Genomic DNA, 26,977 nt, shown 5'->3' on the forward strand with positions numbered 1-26,977 from the left:
CATATACATACACATAGCAACTGTAAATGTTTTAAAACAAACACTAAATGAAGACAGCTTTTATGAGTGTAGGATTTTTTTTAGGTATTGAAAGATTAGCATATATCATAAATTTCTTAAGTTCATATTTTGCCGTGCATACACCAACACCAGCAGTCATTTGACGTTTCATCTTCTGTTTTGAAAATAAGCTACATTACAGTCAGAATGTTTTCACCTCCAAGGGAAAAGACATGTATTCTACAAAAAGTGAAGTATATGTTGGAGTACACCAAAATTGAACTTCAGCCATCATGCATTGATGTACATTATGCTTTTTGTGCAGTAGGTTGTTGCAGATCATAGAATTGGGAATATTGACAGGGGCTAGTATCGTTGCTTACGATTTTCCTGTCATACATGTACTATATAATAAGGGCTGTTCCAGTTAAACATATGTCTCCCCCAGGGACTGCACTTCAATAAAACTTCTGTAGGAGGTTGTGTTTCAAACTTTTTTTATTCTGACAGTGGAAGGTTGGTTAGGAACATCACTTCTGTTGTGGGTTGTGTTAATAAAATGAGAAATTGCTGGTGGGGTTGTCAGAAGAAGAAAAAAATATATATATATTTAAAATCACATCTAACTCCCTCCTCTAACATGAATAAAACATTGGGACAGAAAATGATGCCAGTACATGTAAGTGCGCGTAATTTGTATGAATTCACATACTTTTAAAGCATTGATTTGCATTCTGCAAATTACGTCAACATTGTGGATATAAAACCTGTCCTTTGCACAGTATGCAATTTTTATTAAACTTTTAACTTTAAAAGTGCATTTCGCGACATAATTTGATTTAACCTTTTTTCCATCATAGAAGTTTTACAAATGTGTGTTTCGAATAAGGGCCACACAGCAAACCAAAATGGCTGAATAACAGGATTTGTCTTCAGACGACGTTTTCAGTCAGCATATACTGGCTGGTGATAGCTATGATGACAACGAATTTCATGTATATTGGTCTGTTGGACATTGGGAAAATGTCACTGGATATACCAGTGTGTGATTTTGATCCAAAAATTGAAGTTGAGTGCGAGTCCAATGTAAGAGTTCAATAGACAACATGCCGGTTTTATTTATTCAAGATACCCATGTCTGAACAAGCAGACTATGGGAATGTTAGACTTAAAACCCTAATACAGCATTATGGCAGAGAAAAGATCGAATATAAGAGGCAGCAAAGCACTGATACAAGGAAGTGAATCTTTGGCAGAGTTCATGTTAGTGAAAACGTGGAAGTTTCAGAAATGCTCAATCATGCGTATTTGGATGCCAGTTTTTTTTATTGGGGATGCAGAAAATCACTATGGCGAGAGTCCTCCGTATGCCTATAATAGGTGGGCGGCAAAATTCAAAGACTTGCCAGTCCTGCTTCAGCAACCTGCTTAGTGGGTAAATGTGTAGATCACTTAGCAGTGCTGATATTTGCAATGACAGAATTTAGTGGCTGAAAGCCCCCCCCCCCATGTACATGTCAACAATATGAGTACATCAAAGGAACCTGCTGCAGTAGCTGGGCAGCAAGATCAGAGGCTTTGACTGGCAGCTGGGTGGGAAAATCTACTGATATTTACAGTGCAGAAAGACCCAGAGATGTACATGTGGTCATTTATAACAGTACATCAGATAAACAACTTTAGCTTAAATTATTGTGTTCATTTCCGAGTGTAGCAGAATAAGCAGTGCACTTACCTCAGAATCATGACATGTTGAGACTTAGACTTGAATTAGTATTTTTGGGTTCAACAGCAAATTAACGAAGGTTGTAACTAGATTCAGGAGAGTGTTAAAGTTGCTAGAACTGATAGTTTGGATGGGACAGTAGCCAAGTGTAAGAAAGTGTATGATGCCTAGCATAGTGCTTTGAATAAGACCTTCCTTAGATTGACAAAATTCAGACTCACTCTGATGGACAAACAAGAGCTATGTCAGTTTTATAAAGAATGTAGAAATTAAACTCAATAACAACCAATAGTTCTTATAATCTGCATAGTTTTATGGGAAGGGACTGCAACTTTTGCTAGTGGGACATCTATTTTTACCAAAATGAGTGTCCTGGACTCCTAGTTTTAAAATCCTAGCGAGACCTCTGGAAAACTTTTCTTTTTGGAACAGAGATATCCAGAGAGAATACCCATGGGGCCATACATGTGAGATGTTGAAAATTGCACAACCATAAAGAACAGTAACTTGTTTTTGTTGTTATTGTTGTAGGGTTTAACACCATTTTTTAGCACACGATAGGCTATACATGGCGGCCAGTATTAATAGTGGAGGAAGAACCCGAGAAAACCCTGGAGAGAACCACCGACCCACGAGAAGCTAGTGGCAAGCTTTCTCACATACCCCACATTGGCTGAATCTGAGACTTGAATCCACGCAAACAGGTGGGATGGCAGTGATCCACTCACCCACATGGGGCCCCAAAGTAACTTGTTCAGCCTAGTTATAAATATGTGTTTCAGACAGCAGGCAATGAAAGGAGTTCTCAGCAGAGAATAATATTCATACACAGAGGAGGAGGATCATATTAAATTTAGAAACAATTAACAGATTAATGCTCATAGGGAACATCAGAGAATCCCATACAACATAATTACATATGTGTAGATCTCTAGTTGACAGAACCCCTATGGCAACAAATGAATAACGCGACAAACTTTTCTATTATGCAGATGTATTAATTATCAAATGAAGTACATGCTCTCTGAGTGCAAAAATTTAATGACATTAAACATAAGAGACTGACTGATCTGTGTAAACTCTAAGCAAGATGGATAAAATTTGTCCTGCTTTTGTTTGGTTCTAACTTCTTCCTATGTATGTTTTGATCATGGTGATATTTTCTGCAGACCTTTTGGCACTTAGTTCCAAGCCACCATCATTTGGTATTTGTATTAAAATTGGATTACTATTATCTAGTACACAACATTTTGAAGCAGTGTAATTAATGATGAAATTGATGAAAAAATACTTGATGTCATTCTGATATATGGATTCTTTACTACACTACTAATCTGTTCATCCTGATTCTTTTTTACCACCTCCTTTAGTTTTACTGGTACCAGTGTTTTTAATAAAATTGTAATTTCTATATTCTTGCAATCTAAATATTTGCAATTGTGTATTATTTCAAAAGGTAAAATGCTTAGTTTTGTTGTAAAATCTAAAACTATTAATTAGCAAGGGACAAAAGTAAAAAGTGGGTCAGCTTCATGTGTGCAGACATTATTGCCATATTAGTGTTAGAAACAACAGAATATTTGTATAAGATATATTTTGCAAAGTTGTAGAACCAGCACTTGTATTGTCACCACATATTCCATTTAAATAATAATATCATTATTTCTGCATATTCCTATCAGTATTTTTTCCCAGTGGTATTAATTTTCTGATTTGATGTACGTTTCTTGTGCAGTTTTTGCACATCAAGAATTCTCACAGTATCATTAAAAAAAACAATGTAATCTGCACCAAACTGAGTTGTTAAAAAATGACTGAAGCCACGAGTTCTGGCATTAAAGTCTCACATTAAATAACATTTGAAGTTGCTATGGTATTAATTTAGGATGCAACTGTACTAATTTCACCTTTGGTATATTCAAATCTTGAATGTGATGGAGGAACATAGACCCAAAATAAACACATTAATTTTAGAACCAGTTCATTGACTATGAAGCTGTCAGATATGGAGTAAGCCTTTGGTCTTTCTGCCATCCCAACCAAGAACCCACCGCAATCACATGACCATGTCCAGTGACATCACAGTAATAATCTCTATACAACTAGAGATGACATCTCTTTGAGTATTTTGATTTCAATAGAGCCTTAACAGAGTGGAATAGTAAGAAAGAGTGACAGATATTTAAGTGCTAGGGAGATATTTAACAATGGCTATTCCTCCTGCCACCACTTCCTCATTGGAGATCACACACACACACACACACACACACACACACATACACACAACTTCCTGAAATCCTGGCAGCATCCCTGCAGGGTAGATAACTTTTATTTGATTTTATTGGCCTCTGGTTATCCCATGGTATTTCTGTTACTTGAACATTATCTTACAGTGTGTCCAGTTAGCATGGTTGAAAAAGGCTTACAACCATTGAGAGTTATTGAAGGACTCGCATTACTACAGATATGAAAGAACGAGAACCATACCATAAATCAGTGAAGATAAAATAGAGTAAATATGAGTTTGACTGTCCCTGATTGGTTGATAATCAAAGTAAGATTTTAGTAAAAAGAATCTTTTGAGAGCTTTTCCTACTTGTAACTGAAAAAGTGAGGGACATTGTTTTATTAACATAATTTCCTTCCCTTTACAGACCTGAGTTTGGAAGACTCTTTACTGAAATCAGCAGCTGGCTCTTTGGTGCAGTATTGAAAGCACACATTTCAAATTTGTGTAGGTCCAGAAAATGTTGCAGCTGTTATGGTTTTCTTTTCACAAAAGATGTTGTCATAGATGTGTCTATACTGATATAAATTTGATCGTGAGCACTCAAAATTTTAAGTTATTGAATTTTAATATCATGGTGTTTGCAGAGGTTTACAGTGGGTACTGAATTAGTATAGCGAATCCTGAATTCTTGAGTTTTGTACAGAAACATGGAATTCAAGCAGAATTCATCAAGAAATGTAGAGGTTTTCAATTTTGGATTTAGTCTCCCCATTGCATTTCACGTTGATATGTATATTCACAAACATTTAGTAGTAGGAAAAGTAATTGACAAATTTAGATGCATATCACAAACAAGACAAACAGTATGTTCAGGGGTATAAGATCAGAAGAACAGGCTGGAATGGAGAAGTATAATAAAAACAATAATGAATAGAAGTGTGCCTCTTTTTTGACGTGTGCAACATTATTTTCTCAGATTCAGTAAGAAATTACATCAAAGGGAAGACAATAAATGGTGTACAGTTAACTAAACCAATGTGAATTTTGTTACTTAAAAGATGTATCATATCAATTTTAACTCTCTGGTTATATCTGTTCTGGTCTGTGTCTGTCCATTCTGGTGATTATGTCTGCCGAATCAGTATGGTTGGAAAAAAATTTGGCAGATTATGATTACCGGTATACACTGTACTTCTACCTGAGAGATGTGAATAATTTTATTTCTTGGTTTGTTGATTCTGGTTGTTGCTCAGTTCAATGCATCATTGAAAATCATTGATGCATTCTGATACATGTACTTTGTTACAAATATTTATTACAGATGCATATCTCCAGATATTGGTGAATATAGCTTGAATAAGTTATAAAAGTTCTAGTTGGAACAATGGAGATTGTTAGAGAAACTTTAAGTGAGCAAAAAATTTATAAACTCGTACAGCTATGGCAAAAGTGATGGACTAGTATCTTTGCTGCTGATGCCACAGTTGATTAGTTGGTTGTTTTAGTTTGGCTTGGTTTGTTTTGGTTTTTTTAAAAGCAATATATTGGGTGGATGAAGAACCCCGAAAGACCACCAACCCAAATTGGTTGATCTATGACAAAAACTCACTCCGTGAGATGTGCAAGTGATGTAAAAGCAAGCACCTTAGTACACTTAGGAACATGGAGTCTCTGTTGATTTGATGTTTATCTCCAACAGCCGAAGTCATTTAGACATGAGATCCTGGGTTTTGGTAGATCATTTATGGCCTTTACACCATTTTCAGATGAAGAGAATTTATATATGGCAGCCAGTTTTACTGCTGAAGAAAATCCAACTACTTTTGAGACACCAAACACCACTTATGTAGAACCACTGACCTTCCACAAGTAACTGACAACATTCTCATTTACACATTGGAGGCAAGTAATCACATGACAAGCATCTTGTACCACTTGGCCATGGAAGCCACTCAGACCTGTATCACAAGACAAGCATCTTATACCACTCTGCCATGAAAGCCCCTCAGGCCATACATATAAGTCTCATATGAAAGACTAGAAGTGGGAGATAGAACCTGTGACAACTGGATTGAAAGTGTAGAATGTTACTGCTAGGCCATCAGTGATGATGATATGCTGTTGACAATACAGTTAACTGCAGTAACATTGATTTTATGAGTACTCTGGGGAAAATGATTCATTGACTTTTAATCCATTTCTTAAAATCTAATTAATGATATAAAAATGTTTGACTTGCTATATTTCTTTTGTTTATTTAAACTTTATATTATGGTAGTCTTGCAGCAAGCATAAAGAAAGACCAGTAAATGAAATATATGTTCTTACAAAAAATGATATAGTGTAAAAGTAGGCAGAAATAATGCAACATCACTTCCACAGGCATAAATGTTTTTTTTCTTCTGACAAATCATGAATTGCAAGTTTACCAAAACATTTATTGAAAAACATAATAACAAGGAATCATAGCATCTGACCATACAATTAGAGCAATACAACATTTAACTATTATTCTAAGAACAAAGAAAAATAGCAAAATATAGTGATCACTTTAGTGAACACAGTTTAGTAAGGATACAAATTCATGATTTCTGTAGCAGAAATCCCTATTATAAAATCTGTGTTCATGGATGTTAAATTAGTAGGTATTAAGGAACTGGTCAATGACATATACAAATAAAAAGCCACCATAAAAGTGTGTGTTTTGACAGTATCAGAGACGTACATGGCTTGCAGACAAACAAACAAAAGGACAAAAGATTAATTATAATGAATGAATATAAATAAAACTATGTAGTAGATTATATGATCTAAAAATATTCAGTAGATTACCTCCTGCCAGCTGTCACTTAAATCGCTTCTGTTTCCAACCCAGTATTGAAATCGCTTCTACTGCCCACTAACCCATAGCCAGAAATTATGTTAAAATAATATGCTTCTGTAGGGGGCAGTGTTTTTCAATTAAAACATATCTGACGGTGGATCAAATTTTTTTAAAATTCCTTCTGTTGTGGATTGATTGAATTTGAAAGTGCCTTCCCCCAAGGGGGTATATGTTTTACTGGAACAGCCCTATTATATATGTGGGCATGTGGCAGAAGATATGAAAGGGCACACTGCTAGCAAAAAGCATATAGGTATTGGGCAAATTAAAAGCACCCACAGCAGATTTCACCTCTGGAGTACTTAAAGCCACCTACTCAGTCCTTCAGGCTACCAATACTGAAGCATTGTTGGTGAGTTTTCTTGTTGAACATAACCTGCCTATTTATGTTGGAGATCAGCAACAGTGACAGTGAAAGAGTATTTCATATTGTTCAGAAAAATAAGATAAACTTTAGTGCCTCCTTAGGTGCTGAAAATTTGCAACAATTTTAGTCACCAAGATTAAACAGCCGGCAAAAAGCCTGAACTATTTCTAAAACAAATTTACCTTAACCCAGTTGAGGGAGTTGAAGTCTGCCACATCATCATATCATGATAAATAGCATGAAGTTTATGTATGTCAGTAAATTTGGCTGCAAATAAATTTGTATGTGTATGTTGTAGTTTTATTTCAGGATTTTTGTATAATGTGGTATTGACCATCAAAATTGATGGAGCTAGTGTCATGGTTTAATTTTTCTCTAATTCTGTCAAAAATGCACTAATTTTTATCCCTCTGGAGGGTTGGCAGCTCTGGGTCTTTCTCACATCATATTCTTAAATGGCGTTATAGCAGTCAATTATCTTCACTGTATACATGGAGTTGTGGATAACTGAAGATAAATATGCTGAATTGCTTGTTTAATTGATCAACTGCAAGCAGCAAATTAGAATTGCATTGGGACTGAAAACAATCCTACAGTCTTTTAGCATAGCTGAAGAAAGAGTAAATTCAGGTTATTATGGAATTCAATACAGTGGCACATATCCATGTTGTCAGCAAATTTTATTTTTCACATTTTCAGCACAAAGAATACAATTCTGAAAAAGTATGATGGAAGATTTAAGGACATCTTTCAGGAAATCTATGATAGGTAAGCCTTTATTGGAAATAAAATGTAAAACCTCTTTTGAAATTTCAAGTAATATTCCTAATTATTTTGGTAGTTTAACTTAACAGTTATCTAGTATTTGTTTCATAGATCAAAGCTCATTTAGCTCAGATGTAGCACAAAAACATGTTGTCATGAATACAAGTATTTAATAGATGTAAATTGTTAATGTTTGCACACACACACACACACACACACACACATATAATCAACTGAAATAATATTGTATACCTGTTTCATGATTAAGGTTTATTCATTTAGTAATTTTGTCTCAAGATGCATTTATTTTGGATTTTTACAGTCAGTACAAAAAGGAATTTGAAGCAAACAGTATTTGGTATGAACATCGCTTGATTGATGATATGGTTGCCTATGTCATGAAGTCAGAGGGAGGATTTTTATGGGCATGTAAAAACTATGATGGAGATGTACAGTCTGATTCAATTGCACAGGGTTAGTATTTTATATGATGGATATTTATTATGCCTATGCCATGGCATATTATGCAACAGCAGATCTGGGTCTTTGTAGTTTCCAGTTGGACTCAACGTTTAAGAGAGTATATCTAGTACTGTGAATTCATTTTTATTGGTATCATTTTCTGTGGTTAAATTGTTATGTAAATTTGTGGTTTGGGAAAGACAGACATGATCTTTCTCCATTTAAAAACAGAATTCTGCTTTTCTCCTGACCTGAATGAGATTTTTCTTGATATAGTCTGTTTTTTATATTAGCTCCGATCCAGTTTTTTAAAAACGGTCTGTCAGGTCCCATTCTGCAATGAACCTTGTAAATTATTTGTTCCAAATATTAGTTAGTACATGACTCTCGTGGCATCCCAAGTTGTTGAGAGAGACCATGACACAAAAAGTTTAGATAAAGGTTAAAACATGTATGGAAATGGGAATGGTTGAAGCGAAAAGTTGATGGAAATTTAGTTGGTCAGTTTATAAGAAAACTGAATGTTAGAGGACTGGCATTTTGTGACCTCTGCAAGAAAGATCTAAATTATGGTAATTGTGGTTGGAAGAATTTGGAACAGCACCTACAAAAGAAGATGCATACAGAAAAATTGAAGCTCAGAAGGCATCTGGAAAAAGCGCAATTAATTACTATAAGAAGAAAGGTTTCTTGCATGAGAGAACAGATGTACCCCTTTGTCAGAATAGGACACTGCATGGCACCAATACAAGCACCAGCTTGAAAGGACAAAGGTTCTCAGTGAGAAGGAAAAGAAACGATTGCACATTGAGCTAAAAAAGTCGGTGATGACAAAAAGGAAGCCCAAAGAAATCTTTGCCAAAGCCGCAAAGAGAGAGCTTAACTTGCATATCAACAGGTTGTGTCCATTGGAGAAAAAGACAAGTGAATGTATGGGATTATTTGTATATAGTTGATGTACTTGGGTGTTTATTTTACAGATTTGTTATGAAAAGAGAGAAATATAATATATTTGCTGCAAACATTGACAAATTATTGTGACTTAATTACAATGTGAACACTGACATGCACATGAAATAACTTCAGTATCAATAGTATTGGAGAATAAATTCATGTGACAATAAATATTTGAACATTTTTGGTACGTTTATTAGCTTTTCAGATGATTATTTTGGTTTATATTATGATCATAATTTGCACCAGGAGCAGTTTTTTTATGAGTGTAAAATGTGTTTTTGGTGCTGCCCCTCGAGACCCCCTTAAAACTTTTTCAGCTTTTTTCATGAAGACCAAAATCATGTCTGAAAAGGGGAAAGGGAGTACAGATGTGTTCACAGGAGAATTAATGTTCATTGAGTCTAAATTCATTTGTGGCATGTTGAATCCACAGAATTGATCCACCATTAAAACTAGAGAATTACAATTAATGTTTATCAACTGAACAATAACATTACATTGGTATGACTTGAACTTATAGTATCATGCAAGGTTACAAGTCGAGTGTAACATGTCGTAACTGTCCTACACATTAGTCACTTCCTGGTGATAGAGGCTTTGCTATAAGCTTAAAGGAATAGGGAACGTACATGTTGTTCTTTTTATTGTTTAATTGCCTGTCGTGCAAAATTATATTGTACCTTATTCCTGTACACCGTTCTCAGGCCTTTAGTTACTACAAGGAAATATTTAGGTTATCTGCACAAGTGCCTTGAGAGATAATTAGATACGTATCACGTGGCCGGAAGTGATGTCATAGGATCTATGCTACCACCCAACTGAGCTAACTACGAAGATTGCTAACGTGATTCAGATAATTTCATCGAATGATGAGGATATTTTGCCGAGTGAAGAAGGACGACTCGAGAACACAAAATGGTTTGTACCAATTTATAGCATGCATTTCATATAAAAAAAATGAGCAGCACGCATATTACATTTCATTAAAACAAACTAAAACTTTGTCAGCTCCTGTGTGTATAAATCTGTAAGTTTTGGTGGACCTAAATTTCAATAATCCTCCCTTGATTGCCTGAAACTTTTAAAATATGCTGATAGTGCGCACTATCAAAGTAGATGTTTGTAAAGCTTATTCTAGTGTGTATGCTTGCTAAATAAAACATTTTGATATTAAGTAACAAAGTTTTCATAATTTTTAAAAGCAATGAAAGCCACATGTAGATTTTGTAAATTTAGGATTGCTGCATTGTTTCAGAGAATGGATTCTAGTGGAAATAATGACATGCTGTACACTGTAATCACAGATTTTTTTGTTCATTATTTTAAAATTCAACTACATTTACTCCTTCACACAGTGAAGTGTATATTTTCTTTTTCAAATAAAGGATAAAAGCCCAATCAGAATACAGGACTATAGTAATGAATGTCAGTACACACCAAAGAGTAACTCCTTCTGTAATCTATAAACACAAAAATCACAGGTTAAACGTTATCATATGTTGCACTGAATATTAACCTATTAAATTCAGTTCTATTCATAATACCACATTGACTTGATCATGCTTTCTCTAAACTTTGAAAGACAACATACTGAGAACTAATGATGTTTTGTCAAACTTTATTTCAAATGCAGAATCAACATGCTATTTCTAATCCACATCTTTCATTTTCATTTGCTTACAAAATGTTGAAAGTGATTATTAAACATTCATGAATGGTCAAAATTATATTGTGCTCTTTCCTTACAGGTGTGATTGTGGATATTGCCAAATGATGAACTCGGCAATTGAGTGCTTATGCTGTGAAGAGGTAGAGGTAACTGAGAATAAGATGGGTGACCTGACATGGTTAACCCTCCATGAAAGTTTCAGTGCAAACTGCTTAAACAGACACATGCTGGAAGTATCCCTGTATGAATACCTGGAACATCATGGACCTTTGGATGATAATGAGCCAATACATGAGTAATTTTTCCAATCTTATACAGATTTCTTCAAAATTCCTGTTGTTCCTTACTTCAAAGCGTTTTCAGCTTACAACTCATGGAGGCAACATTTTTGCAGAGGGATGCATTCCATTATGATGTTCAAGCTATGATGGTCTTGAACTTATGAAAAGAATGTAGTTTTTAAGAACAAAATGTAGCTTTCTCTTTTAAAGACTTTACCCTTTTTACTTGTCTTTTCTTTGGGCTGATATCTAAACTTGATATAGCCTGGATTGTGCTCATGTGCCATTAATATTTTGAGAAAGGAATAGCAGGTTTGCTGTAAATTGTAATAATTACTATGATGTTGCAAGCATGACAAAAAACGATTTTTCCTTATCAACTACGTTTAATGAGTCTTCAAGAACACAGTAAAGAAACAACAAATAAATAGAACAATTTTCTAATGATATGGGTCATTTCACGAGTATGATGATTTGTATCAAATCTATATGTATTTAATGAAGATTAATAATTTTATTAAAATAAACATATCAACAGTAATTCACCCAAAGTACTAAAAGTACAATTCAGCATGCTTTACTAAAGAAGAACTATCTAACTCTTGTATGAATTTACTCTTATGTGCATTCTATATTTATTTTCAGAACATACAGACATATCAGCGTTTTGTCACATGGATTTGACATTGGCTAGGCAGACATAGTCGTAAAGTGCTTCCATCCTCTGTTGGTTAAAAAATCAGAATATTTTCCCTCAGAGGAATATGTTGGCTTCAGATATGCTACACCATAGAAATTCTAGGATTTCAAAAAGCGTGATTTGTGCTTTATGATGAGTTCATCTTTTGAAAATTGTTTATGTGATGCTGTGAGTGGTGGTGGATACTGAGATGCCCCTTTCATGAACATGTATGCTTCTGTGTGTGTAGGCAAATCCTGCCTCAAGCTCAGCAATGCCTGCTTCAGGAGTGCAATGTAACCATAAAGAATAAAAATGCACCAAGATATGAAATCAATAAACTTTTTTAATTTTGAACTATTATATTTTCCTAATGATAGAATAATCCTTGTCCCAACATAATGAATTTTATTAAAATTTATTCCATGAACTATAAATGTATTTAATTATTTTGTTTATATTTCAGATTTTACTAGAGATTACTTTATTTCTTCTAATTACTTGCAGTGCTGGATTACCCATTAAGCACCAGCCCAACAGTGGCTCCAGAAAAAATTCAAATTAAGTGTTATGATGAAATTAATGAATTATATATGACCATTTTGATCTCCATGTGTTTTGATTTTCCTTTCTTTTTAGATTTTAATAATGTTTTTTTTTTAGTTTCACATTTTGTAGGCGGGGTTACCATAATATTTTCAGTGCTTACAATGCCTTAATCCAGCGGTGATTACCTGTTTACACTGGACATTACATTTATACATTAAAAATGGCTATTATCAATCTACAATTGACATCAATCATCCCCGAGATATTGTGACAGCAGCTTATACACAATGACTTGGTGTAGAAAAAGAGAATAAAGCACATAACAGATATGCCATCAACATATTTAGTCAAAATCTTACCAAAGGTTGGGTCTACATTGCAGGGCTTTACAACAGCCTCCGTCCCTTTCTTGCTTTTTGGATAAACAACTCTCCACCGCTCCTGGTCAGTCTTGGTCACTGCATATGCATTATTTGAATTTTCATTATAGTGCAGGGCAACTAGATGCAACCTGAAGAAATAAAAGCAACAAAAAAACCCCAATCAGAATAAAAGGGTCAGTGATTCTTGCTACTTACTGAGCTGGTTTTACAATTAGGGTAGGCAGGTAGGGTTTTTTTTCAGTTTAGTTTTTAAACATTATATATACAATACAGTGATTAATATCTAATATATTAAGCATTTCAAAGTGCTGTGCAGAACTGGCTCAATTTCATGCAATGATCAATTTCCGCAACAGTTTTTTTTTTTATCACCATGGGAGAAAGAAAGTGCTAGGACCAGCTGACCGGAAACACATGTTCTCATTTTTGCCTAATCTAATTGCATGCTAGTTACTTTGCAAGCATGGATCCATAAAAGAAGTGTGTGCTTTTGGGTGCATAGTGATTCACAACATTGTTCTATAAAGCCATAAGTTTGATGTATAGGTGATAGCTTCTGGATGTCTCAGAGTATGTGAGGACTGCGAACGACTTTATCCGTAAGTTTGTATGCCCTGGATCCTAACCAAGAGAAGTGATTGTGTATATGAACAAGTTTATCAGTCTGTGCTTACATGTTTGTTTAAATCAAAGGCATATTGCGATTTAAGCTCTTTAGAAATAGCCTACAATATAAATAGCACTGGCATAACTGCCAAGTGTCCCATTTTTTCCGTATTTGTCCTGTACACCACTCCCTCGATAACTCGCGCACATCGGGGTCCAGAAACATCGACCGCACTATAAGTGAGGCGCGAGTTATTGAGGGACCTATAAAATAAGCCCAAAACCAATAAAGTGATTGACGACATAACGGAGAAATAAGTGGGGGGGAGGTAGACAGATTATACTGTTGAATACTCACTTTATAATCATTCTGAGATTAAATGTTAATAAATATCTCTTCATAACGGTGTACTTTATTATTTCCTCATAGGACAACATTAATTTCAGGATAAATTACAGTATATTGAGAAAACATTATTCCATGTGGTTTCCGTTTGCTTAACATGTGTACCACTTCACACATTGTATACTACATCACTAATTTTTATGTTGAATTGGATACATTCTAGTTTTATTCTTTGATCCAAATTAGACATTTTTTTATATACAAAAGATCGACTCTTTTCGAGAAACAGTGTCGATCGAACGATAGATAGATAAATATTTTGAATGTGATAGAAGTAAAATGGAAAAAAAAAAAAAAACAAGGGTTAATCAGTACTAACATATTTAATTGGCCTACAGATTTAAAACAACGTAAATTAGAACAAGTTAATACTTGCCGTTTGTGCCACGCTTGACAAATATCAATTCACTTTTTGAAAAAATCAGTTTTTTTTTTTTGTGTGTGTTACTCCTTGGTTTCTCTGCCGCCGAGCAAAATCCCTCACATTTCTCAACTGCATGAGCTTTACGTAGTCAACATTTTGGGTCTCCAGCCACCTTATGGCAATATCAAAATATTTGATTGCTTCCTGTGCAGAGGGGTGGGGGGTGCAAAATCTGCGTCTGCATCACTTTCAACACTTGTGTTACTCCAGTTAGAATCGTCTTCTGCTGCAAATTTGTTTGCTATAGAAATAATTATAGTTTCATCTGACATGTATTCGGCTGTGGGGCAATCATTGTCAGCACAAATCCACTCCTCCATATCATCAAGATAAACGCCCATCTCAGGACCATGAGTCTGTACAAATTTCTCCCAAACAGCCTCGGGATTAATGACATCAGTTTCACTGAAACATTTGAAGTCACTATCATCGTCGTTGTCTCTGTTACTGTTTTGCTTTACGTCAAAGGCATCTCCAAGACCCTTGTTCCAGCTCCCGAGGTCTCTTGTAATCGATTTTTGTTTTAATGCAACAAACACTTCCCCAAGTTGTTGATCAAAACAAAGCCGGCATGTACATGTAATTAGGTGGTCACAGAAGTGCTCACGGGTTTCGATGTGACAGTCGATTGACTCTTTTCTTGTTTTCAATGAACAGAATATGTTGTGATTATAATGTTTACACTGAAATGGAATTAAAGGATTAGAAGGTGACTTTCACACAGGAAGACGTTTAATTGGTGTTTATTTCATTCTCTGTTGCCACCTGTTAGCATTTACCAGAAGTTTTCATTGATCGCTATTTCACCAGACTGTTTATTTACAGTATACTGACAACTATTTATCATAAAAACTTACATGATATATGATATCTTTAAACAGAGGTCTTGCTAGGATTTCAAAACTGGGTCTTTCTGCCTCTGAATTCAATCACTAAATATCAGTACATTTTCTCACTCAGCCGCTAGTCAAAGCCTTTGAACTAGCCGCCTAGCTGTTGCATCATGTTCTTTTTTTTTTTTAATGTACTCTTATAAAATGGCAACAGTACATCAAAGAGTCTTTCAGTCACTGAATTCTGTCATTGTAAATATCAGCACAGTTAACTGATCAACACATTTTCCCACAAAGCAGGTGGCTGAAACAGGACCGGCAAATCTTTGAATTTTCCCGCGCACCTATTACATGCGTACGGAGGACTCCCACCTCAGTGATTTTCTGCCTCCCAGATCAAAAATTGGCATCCAAATATGCGTAATTAAGCGTTTTCGAGATCTCTGAAATTAATTCTTCTTTAGAACTTGCAAATTTCAAAATATGGATTATATTTTTACGTGCATTAATCACCATTTTTGATGATAAAACGAGCAATGTATCAAGGTTTAATTTATCAATTCTTATCGTAATTTTTTCACGTTCAGCATATTTTAAAGATATTTTAAATACATTTTCTCTGGAAAATATCAGGAGCCAAGACGGACACTGCGTTATAAGCAGGATCGCGAGTTATCCAGGCGCGAGTTATTGAGGGAGTGGTGTATTTTGGACCTGAATACGGGTGTACATTTTTTGGGGCAAAAAATACGTTTCTTATTTTTAACAAAATATTAAAAAAATTCCTTGCTATTTTCAGTTTAGAACGGGCACTCGGTTCCATTCTGATAGAATTGTATCACATGTATGTAGGAATACAGTTCTACAATATGATTGGTTCATTCAAAATCAAGGCTACAATGCCTATCTTTATCCACCATATTGGATTTCGCAAACAGTTACCGCTGTCACTGTATCTCATTTCTCCTTCAAATACGTTCCACGATCACATTAACGTTAGGGATATAAGCCTGCTACCTCTTGAATCCAGCCCTACTAAAAGACGAAAATTCGTCTTTTCTGTCTATCTCATATAGACCAAAGGGCAATAACTCTTGCCCCTTACCTCCCCTTGCCACTGCCAGGTGTCACTAGTTTTTAAGCTTCGCTTGTACTGATAACACATACATTATACCTCCAAACAATCCAAGCCATCTACGTCACCGGCCGTCCAGCTGTCCCAGCATGGGGACCCTATTGCTAAAACGGTCCGACCAAATATGACTTACGGGGATTTTAGTGATAAATCCATCCATCAAGCTGTACCACCGGCAACATACCAATACTATGGCGGAGATTTTAGTGAGAAATCTGTCCGTCCAGCCAGGCCATTGGAGCAACCGGTACCGGTGATAGCAGGACCGTCGCCAACATTCAGGCCGACCACAAGCCAGACAAACCAGCAGGCAGGGCCGGCCATACATATGTTCATGGCTTATCCACAAGGGAGAGTTAGTGACAGTGTCAAGGATGACGGAATCGTGTCATCTATGCCACCTGGTATGCTCTATCCAGAAATGCAAGCTATTCCAGAACACGACTCGGCACACAGTGAGGGTGACAAAACTCCTGCAAATCAGCAGTACACAGATCCAACCATGGAACAGACTGAGTGTGGCTTCAAGGCGGCAGTGGAAGAAATTTATAGGGTGTTGGCAACTTCAGAATGCCCTCCACCTCCTGCCGCCACTGAAGACTACAAAGTTAAGGCGTCTGTAGATCTTGATGGGGAGGAAGAGACACCGTCCTTCTGGCTCCTTCCCCAGTCGGCAGAAGTTAAGGAGATCAGTGATCGTCTATCAGGACGAATAGGTGATCCGGGGAATGCTAAGGCATTCTTTTCAGAATGCCAAGTACCAGTGACGTTCTCATGTCGCTGGTACAAAACTCATTCGGACGCCTTCAGTACGGATCTTCCGGCCCTGGACAAAAATATGGCAGCAGTTCATATGTCCGCTCCACTGTTTTACAAAGTGGACAAAAATGTGTTCCATGCCACGTCAAAGCTAGTCCGGAACGTAGTCGCTACGTCTTCAGTGTTAGACTTGGCTTCATTAGCCATTTTCCGACTCGCAGAAAAATCCGACAATGACCAAGCTTGGGAAGCGATGGCCCGGATTGCTAGAGTTATTAACAGGGCAGCTCACCATTCCATGGCTAATGCGTTGACTGCTTCTGCCAACTTAGACCTGATACAATGTGACGCATGTCTGCAGTCCACGTCACTCAAGCCCCATCATACTCTGGCTTTACGGATGACTCTGTTTGGGTTGCCTTTACTCTTTGGAGGAAAAATTGAAGAAGTTCGGAAGCAGGCAGCTCAGGAACTGCCCCTCCAACTCGCTGCCCAACCCTCGCAGGCGTTCAGAAAAAAATCAGCCCCTGCCACAGCGGAGGGATGATTGGCGGACCAGGGACAAGGGATCCTTACAATCAAATGTGCAGTATAGATCCCAACCCAATGCCAGGAGACAACAGTCTAATCAAGCTAGGAGGCAACCATACAGAGGCGGTAAGAAACAAAGTTTCTCCGTCTTCAAGCCTCCTAATTCTAAAACTCTAAAAATTGACATACCCTCCCCACCACCCATGGACAGCCTACCTATGGGCGGCCGCCTCTTGCAATTTCAGGACCACTGGACCACCTTTTTTCCTCAGAACAATTGGGTGATCCAGGTCATTTCGGAGGGGCTTCGGATTTCATTTATCCAACCCCCTCCCCTGTCCTCCTGTCCCCTCTTCACGGACGTACTGTGTGATCGGGAGAAGGATACCTTTCTACAACAGGGGATACGGTCACTCATAGAAAAACGGGCAGTGGAGATTGTGAAAAAACAGCAATCGCCCGGGTTTTATTCCAGGCTGTTTCTTATCCAGAAGGCAAAAGGCAAGTTGAGGCCGATCATCGACCTGAGTCGCCTCAATCAATACATTTTACCACCGAAATTCAAGATGGAAACGGTGAGATGAATCCGTCTTTCCATCCGGCGGGACGAGTATGCCGTCAGTCTAGATATGACCAATGCATATTTTCACGTCCCTATCCACCCCGCATCACGGAAATTTCTCCGATTCGCTTACCGCAACGCGGTTTATCAGTTCCAGGTCCTACCCTTTGGCCTCAACATCAGCCCTTGGGCTTTTACCAAGGTTATGGATTGCATTGTCACCCTGTTCTGCTCGACTTCATCTACAGGGATGGCAGTGTACTTGGACGACATCCTCCAGAAACATATGGTAAGTTCTATTCTGCTCAAAAGCAGAAATGATCTTTTAGCACTTTTAGATGATCTAGGCTTTCTCGTGAACTGGAAAAAGCCCGATCTCCGTCCATCCCAGCGTTTTGTCCATCTGGGTATGGAGTTTCTCACCGATCTGAATCTGGTACGGCTTCCTCGCGCTTGCGTAATCCGGATTGTCGAACTCGTCGAGTCCGTTTCCAACAGGACGTGGATTTCAGCGAGAGAATTCTTGCAACTACTCGGATTATTCAATGCAGCGGTGGACTTGATCCCGCTTGGCTGTCTTTTTATGCGTCCCTTTCAAATGACGTTACTGGCACAATGGTGCCCCTTTTCAAGTCCCCTCAATCAAACAATAATGATCACGCCCGAGATACGATCATTCCTGCGTCAGTGGCACAACCCTGGTTGGCTGTCCACGGGGATTCCTCTGGAGATGCCCCAAGCGGAGATAACGGTATGTACTGACGCCAGTACCTACGGTTGGGGTGCCCACCTGTTGCCCGACTTCGCTACAGTCAGTGGCATGTGGGAGCCAGGGAAGAGGCCTCTCCACATCAGCCTTTTAGAAATGAGGGCTGTCATCAATGCCTTTCATTTCTGGAAGGATCAACTCTCAGGAAAAACTGTCCTCGTTATGTCTGACAACTCTGTCGTGGTGACTTACCTCCTTAAACAAAGGGGCACCAAATCACCAGACCTGTGCATTCTGATCTGGCATCAACGTACAAATCAGACACATTCCCGGCAGACTCAATGTCTTGGCCGACACTCTATCCATGAAAGGTCAAGTCATTGACACGGAATGGTCACTCCATCAATCAGTCTTTCTTCGGATTTGCACACTTTGGGGGCGTCCAATGATCGATCTTTTTTGCGACAAGGTGGAATCGCAAGTTGCCCACCTTCGTCTCTCCGGTTCCAGACCCAGAGGCTTGAGCCGTGGACGCTCTGTCAATCAGCTGGGAGGGGTTCTGGGCATTCGCCTACCCTCCCACGGTTTTGGTACTGAAAATAATCCAGAGGTTAAGGGGTCAGAACTGTCGGATGATTCTGATTGCCCCTCTCAGATGGAACAAGTCCTGGGTCACCGATCTACTCGATCTAGGGATAGATCTTCCCAGGAAGATTCCAACCAGCCCAAATCTTCTCAAACAACTGCGGTCACGGGTGTTCCACCCCTGCCCAGACCGTCTTCTTCACGCTTGGCTCTTGTCATGACAGCCTTGCGAGACAAACAATTTAAACCTTCGATTGTGGAGAGAATCTCAAGAGCAAGAAGGCCCTCCACTCTGAAGGCTACGAGGGAAAGTGGTGTGTTTTCAGGGACTGGTGCCATATCAATAACATTGTCCCTTTGAGTGTCTCAATCCCTCAACTGGCCGACTTTTTTCTCTGGCTTTTCGAGGAGAAACAGTTGGCCCTGATTACTATCAAAGGCTACTGTTCCATGATATCAGACACATTCTGCCATCATGGTAGATGTGATATTGGGCATAACAAAGAGCTATCAGATCTTTTAGCCAATTTTGATTTCAATCGACCAAAATCCCTCACCCTATTTCCAAAATGGAATCTGTCCTGGGTTTTAACATGGCTCAATTCAGACAAATTTGAACCTTTAGCCCACACTTCGTTAAAGCTACTATCATACAAAACATGTTTCTTGATAGCCTTAGCTTCAGCATGCAGGGTGAGCGAGTTACATGCCCTTTCCAGTGACCCGAACTTTCTTCAGTTCAGATCAGATGGTTCGGTGGTCCTCCTGACACAACCAGGCTTTGTAGCCAAAAATAGGTTACCATCCATTGGTAATCAAAGAATTGTCATTCGCTCGCCCTTTTTCATAGATAAGTCAAGAGCAGCAGCCATGCAAGATCCTGTTCGTGCACTCAAGCACTATTTAAAATGCACAGAGGCGTGTCGGGACACACGTAAGTGCCTCTTTCTTCCGGTCAAAGCTGGTAAACAGGATATCACCCCTCAAGCCCTTGCTTCATGGCTGAAGTGGGTTATACGCTCAGCGTACTCTGAGGTCTCACAAGATCAGAGTCGCCTCATGAAGATTACAGCTCATGAGATTAGAGCAATCTCAGCGAGCCTGGCATTCGAACGCAATGTTTCGATCCAAGATATAATAGAAGCTGTTGGCTGGCATGCAGAGTCAACCTTCTCCAGTTTTTATCTCAGAGATTTGGCTTCGCAGAGGCAAACCTTGAATCTGGTAGGTCCGGTGTTGGCAGCCCAGATGACCACCAGACCCATTTAAAACAATCAGCACAGCCTATCAGCTTCGCTGGATTCGCCAGTGAAATTTTGTAGGTAAGAAGATTTCAATAACTATCTTCTTAACCGTATATAGGGGTCACATATCACGGGACCCTAGGCTGTGTTGCTGATGAAATTAGGAGAACGGGTTATTGTTCAAATGGGGAATCCAGCCATCATTCCCTAGAAGGTACCTGGGGTGGAGGTAGGATGCTCAGCATTCCCTCCTCCTATTACCTATTCTCCTAACGTTAATGTGATCGGGGAACGTATTTGAAGGAGAAAGCAAATTTTTAGTAAATTGTGTTTCTCCGAGAATACTTACCCGATCACATTACTTAAAAACCCTCCCAACCACCCCACTATGCGAGCATCCTCATATAATATATATCGCTTAGCTTAAAAAACTAGTGACACTTTGCAGTGGCAAGGGCAGGTAAGGAGCAAGAGTTATTGCCCTTTGGTCTATATGAGATAGACAGAAAAGACGAATTTTCATCTTTTAGTAGGGCTGGATTCGAGAGGTAGCGGGCTTATATCCCTAACGTTAATGTGATTGGGTAAGTATTCTCGGAGAAACACAATTTACTAAAAATTTGCTTTTCGTAATATTCAACTTCCAATCATGTTGAATAGGAAAGCAGAATATTCAGAATTTTCTCCAGGAAAGACAAAAAAAAAAAAAACAGAACTAGAATGACAATCGTGCCATATTGTTTAGATTTGTGAAACCATCTAGTAAAGGAGAAAACTCGACGTTTTGCAAGTTGTGTAATGTTATTTCGCTATTGGGCGCCTATGAAATAAAGAGCACGAAAAAGCTAATAAACATCAGCTTGCTGCTTCAGCATACACAACTCATCCTGAACTTATGATGTATATAAATAACAGAGATAACCTTGAAATAATTTGATTGAAATTTGGTTTATTAAATTTCTTTTGGAAATTAACCTTTCTCTTTCATTTACTAGTTTTGCTCGGGATTTATTTCGCACACATTTTCCAGACTTTAAAATCGCAAAGGATTACTCATATGCTAGAACAAAAACAGTTCAATAAGAAAATCACACAGAATTGAGATCATCAATGAAAGTTGATACATTCGAATTGATAATGATTGGAAAAAAATAAGGTGTGGAAAAGGCTACTATAAAAAGTCCGTGTCTGAGTGTGTTACACTCTTGCACCTTCTGAATGGGCACCTGAATGGAATATGGTACAACACATGCATATTTGACATTAAATAATTATGTAAAGCACTGTCCTACTTTACTGATTGTTGTATATGTTGTAAATAGCCTACATATGCATAAAAATTTTAAAAATCAGTATTTGTTCCTGAAAATCAGTATTTTTGTCACAAGAAGTCAGTATTTTTTTTTTCGGGGGTTAGCAGCTATGCACTGGGTTTCCCAACCATATATATATATACCATATATATATATATATATATATATATATATATATATATATATATATATATATATATATATGTGTGTGTGTGTGTATATATATACATACATACATACACACACACACACACACAAATCTCTGATTAGAAAAAATCTTGATAAAATTATGGCGAAATCTCATTCTCTGTTTGGTTATACCGGTACCTCATGTGTGTACACAGCTAGTATCAGTAACTGGATATTGAAATAGAGCAATGTTAGCATATGTATACTTTTCTGTACACATTCTAGTTGTAAACATACCGTCCTTCAACCTCTGTCTTTCTTCCAAAATGGGACCATGTTCACATTCGCAGTAGATGGTAGAATGGTCCTTGTGCTTGTTTGTGATATGTGGTTCATCAGTAATTCCCATTTGGCAACTTTAAGTTTACCATTGTCCTCACAAGAAGCTACATCCCATTAGGCATGGTTCACTGTTGACTTGATCCACGGTCGAATCAATTCACCATCCTTCTTTTTTGCAGCTGCCTCCAACTTCTTGAAGATGCCTGAAAATGAAAAAGCATGCATTCAAATAAAGGCATAATTTTGCATGAGAATAGCATCTGTAAGAAAATGACAATGTTTTCAATTAAATTCAATTTAATTATTACAACACATATCTATATATGTACCTTTTGCCAAGTGCTATACATCAAAATAGTGTTTCATATCTGCTCACTCCTTTCTCATATATTTCTGCAGCATTCTATGCTGATCTGTAACAAGGGCTTTAATGGTCAACCCATGATCATTAATGATGTAATTCAGTCCTCTCTTCTGACCTTCAGTCTCCATATGAGTGGACCCTTTAACTTCATTGCTCTTAAATAGAAAGAAAATGCACAATTTGCATAGTTGATTAATTGTTTTTAACAGCACTTTCAAGGATACAAAAGGCAGGTGGCATTGGCTAGCCTTTGCAGGTATTAAAATTTGCTGAGCAGTCTAAATATGTATCACTGACAATTTCAAAACAACAAGTCTAGTTCCCAGTAACCTAACAATCACTTGTGCTAACATTTAATTGATCTAATGCATTATCTTGAGGTAGTTCAACTTGATATAATTGGATACAGCTATGCTATCAAAGTACAGACTATAATACAAAAGTATGATATACTGGTAAAACATAACCAACCAACCCAATCCACATTTTGTGCTAGCTATACACATTTGAAATTTGGTATACTAGTGGAGTAACCAATGTTACAAAGACCTTGACAATTCAGTAATTCTACTCAAAGTTAAATGCTGTCTCTCTGCCTCCCTCTTTCATGTGCCAATTTAAAAGTTGTATACTTTATAATGATGACATTAACGTAATGCTCTAATGACAACCACATATTGTACCTGTACTAGCTGGATGTCAAGTACTTTCTTGGCCTCCAAATTCCTCAAAGTATAAGCCCCATATTTGGCTGAAAACCCAGGGGAATCGCAATGAATATCACCTCTGCATATTCTTTGCTTTCCAGTGTGCTCTTCAATTAAGGAAGCTTGTTTCTCCCATACCACTTCAACTGCAGGTACAATATAAGATGTTTGTAACTTTGTAAATGTACGTTTACTGAAACTTTGCATATTCATTCCCTCAAATAGGAGCAAAGCTTTTGCACAGTTGATACCCGAGAAAAATATTGCTTCTGCAGTTAACATATTACTCCATGGCATTCTTCCATCACAGGGCTGACTTTTCCATTCTGAAACGTGCCCATTGACATAAACTGAATTTGTTGTGATCATTGTTCCTCGAGAAAATTTCACAAAAGTCTGGGAGGGCAAACAGCATGATCTACACACACTCGTCAATTCTGCCAAAGCAGACTCAGACACCAGAAACTGTTGCTGATGTTCTGGTTTTGCATCTTTATCAAGCTTATAGTTCATGTGCATATCTTTAAAGTCACTGTTATCATCACTGCCCTATCCATCATCAGTATGTGAATGTTCATATTCTGAATCGTGGTATTACCAGGGTCAATGTCATCCTCACTGCTTGGTTCAGTTTCATTATCTGAATCCTCTGTTGGTTTTAGGAGCTCACACTGAATTGCTATTGATCTTGTTGCAGCTTGAACCTGAATTGTGTGAGTCTTCCTTGTGGGATCTAATTTAGCCCGAACTTTCACACTCCGTTTTCTTTTTTGTGGTTGGGCCTGACGACTTGGTGCGAAAGCTGGTATGCTGAGTTCAGCATCATCTACCTCTACCACAGCACATGCACTTGCAGGTGTATCAAGCACATAATTTGCATTGTAACTTTGCATTGTTTGATGCAGAACCTGAAGAAGAAAAAAACCCAAACAAATATTATTGACAAGATAAAGCATTTGTAGTATCTATGTAATATCTTTGAAACATTTGAGTAGTCACATGGCAACAACTGATTCATTACATTTATGGCCGCACAAAAGGGAAAAGGAAGTGGGGGTGACACAAAGAAGTTTATCCCATGTCATAGCCTAAAGCTCATATTTCTCAGGTGAAAAACACTTGAAATTATGCATTCCACTCTATTTTAAATACATAATAATGTACTCTAACGTTAGCATCATAAACAACTCTTTCCAAGATAAATATGTTCCAGGAGTATATAGTGTACACAAAATTTCAATCTCTGCAGCACATGGGGTGGGGGTGTGGTGATAATGCTGGAAAAGCATGAGAATCTGATGTTGAATAAAGCTCTATTTTATGTAATATTATTGTTTAAATACCTCAGTTAAATTATGGACACTAAAGGGCATACAACATATTTATTTACCTCTGCATTCCGCTGTTTGTGATAGGCTCCTCTTACTTATTTCGGTTTGACAGTTGTGGTGCTGCTGCCACTCAGATCTTTGGTAGATCTTCCACCAGGCCTAGGGTTAGAATAATGTCTGGTACTGCTGTCGGCTTCAGTCTTGCCCTGGCATTTAAATATCCCAATTCTGCACGTCTTTCTGGATCAACTTCATACTGATCTTTTGAAAAATGAAGGCTGCAGAGTCTGTGAGTTACTGGCTTAAAGTTCTCACAGTGACAGTAATGGATTCAAGCCTTTTGTCGGATTTTGTCTTTTGGAAATCGGAAAAAAATTACCAGTCAAATTGTTGTTGCATCCAAACGCTGTACAATGGAGCATTTTGGAAGATTCTTGGAAAATAAACTCGAATACAAACACTAATATGCTGCCTACTCTCAAGCACAATGGATCAACAGGATGCTGAGTAATGGCCGATAGCTGCAAATGATCCTGTGATGTCACATTTATTCAGCCTCGTTTCTACTCGACAAATATGCGTATCGGAATGCTCGCGCAATTCATTACCTATGATGTACTGTAAATCTTTTTTGTGTAACTGGGTTGCCCCAAACTATTATTTAATTTATCTTGGGCAACAAATGAGTAATATAACCACAACTTTAATTTGGAATTATGTTCCTTTTCCTTTAAGAGGCCTTGGAGTTTGTTTACATCCCATACATGTGTTATCAATTTAAAATTTAGATCAATCAACAATGGATACACAGGTATTCTATTATGACAGGGATTAATACTTTAAAAAAAGTTATTCTTATGAAGGATTTAATGCCATGACTCAGAAGAAGAGGAATTGTATTTATGTCCTCATACAAAGGTCAGTTGAAATAAATTTATTAATTACTTCCGAGCTGCCCAATAATCTGCATGATTAAAAATAATGATGCTCAAGCACAAATTGTGCTTTACACAGTTGTTCTCTACCATCAGTAATGTCAGAGAAAATAAGGTAAAGAGCAACTTCTTATCTAACATTAGAGATCCTTTTGATCAAAACAGGAAGTGTTGATACTAAAGACAACAAAATTCTAGCTATACTATTGATATAACAGGCAAGAAGGCTTTGAGTGGGTTGCATGTCATAGTAGGTAGATAGGTGGATGGGTGGTTATGTAAGCAGGTGGTTTCATAATATGTCCGCATAGTGCTGATCAACGTTTATTTTTTAGTTTTAAAATGATTAAATATTTGTATGTAAAGATAAAAGGCTGCAACAAAAGTTTTTAGAAAATGGGTGGCTGAATTTATTTTCTTTATAATACTGTTTATGATGGCTACTGGAGTCCAGTAGAAATAGAGGCACATTATGTAATCATTGATTATTCTTAGGTTTTATTTAATTCTGAACTTTAATTTAACAGGTATAAAGTGGAAATAAAATAATGGTTTTAGGTTTTATTTTTTTTAAATTTGCAGCAAAACCTATAATTGTCTCATACACTCAAGATTTTATGCAGGGGCTCCGGGAGTCTGAGTGATCCAAGGCACTTGCCTCTACAGGTCACTGATATCTCTGTTTGCATGAGTTGTGTTTCAGCTACCAAATGTGGGTATTTGAGAAAGATTGCCTGTAGCTTCCATTGGGTTGGTGGTTCTTGTTTTTTTTTTGTTCTGGGTTCTTTCTCCACCAAATATATTGGCTGCCATGTACAGCCTGTCATGTGCTGAAAAATGGTGTTAAACCCACAAAACACAAACACATGCACAAGATTGCATATATTCAAGAAAAGCATAAAATACATAATATAAAGTGGTGCATCGCTTTTTGTGCACAGGATTTGGCTCCTTGGGTATGATGACAAGTGTCCTGGTTTGCCCAGATGGTAAAACAGTGGAGGCAGAAGCAGCCCATGGAACAGTGACCAGACATTATAGGCAACACCAACAGGGAAAGGAAACCTCCACAAATCCTATTGGTACATATGCATGTATATATAAACTGTA

At 37.5% G+C, this 26,977-nt stretch overlaps 1 protein-coding gene across 5 annotated transcripts in view; it reads left to right on the plus strand.

Moving 5' to 3' along the window:
- LOC149787608 (isocitrate dehydrogenase [NADP] cytoplasmic-like) overlaps nucleotides 1-26,977 on the plus strand; it is a 110,398-nt gene that overhangs the window by 34,864 nt on the left and 48,557 nt on the right. For 3 of the 5 annotated variants that reach the window (XR_016424075.1, XM_089973774.1, XM_089973775.1), the window contains exons 8-10: nucleotides 7,907-7,975; nucleotides 8,295-8,446; nucleotides 26,809-26,949. Coding sequence is in view for 3 of the 5 variants with exons in the window: in XM_089973774.1 (XP_089829900.1) it covers nucleotides 7,907-7,975; nucleotides 8,295-8,446; nucleotides 26,809-26,949 (362 nt within the window). In the remaining 2 variants the exon portion in view is untranslated. Of the gene's footprint in view, nucleotides 1-7,906; nucleotides 7,976-8,294; nucleotides 8,447-11,139; nucleotides 11,356-11,986; nucleotides 12,627-26,808; nucleotides 26,950-26,977 lie in introns of those variants that run through there. The other 2 variants (XR_016424076.1, XM_089973776.1) reach the window with 2 other exon arrangements.

This window comes from Sinohyriopsis cumingii, chromosome 11, assembly GCF_028554795.1.
Source record: "Sinohyriopsis cumingii isolate HCF-2022 chromosome 11, ASM2855479v2, whole genome shotgun sequence".
NCBI classification, from domain to species: domain Eukaryota; kingdom Metazoa; phylum Mollusca; class Bivalvia; order Unionida; family Unionidae; genus Sinohyriopsis; species Sinohyriopsis cumingii.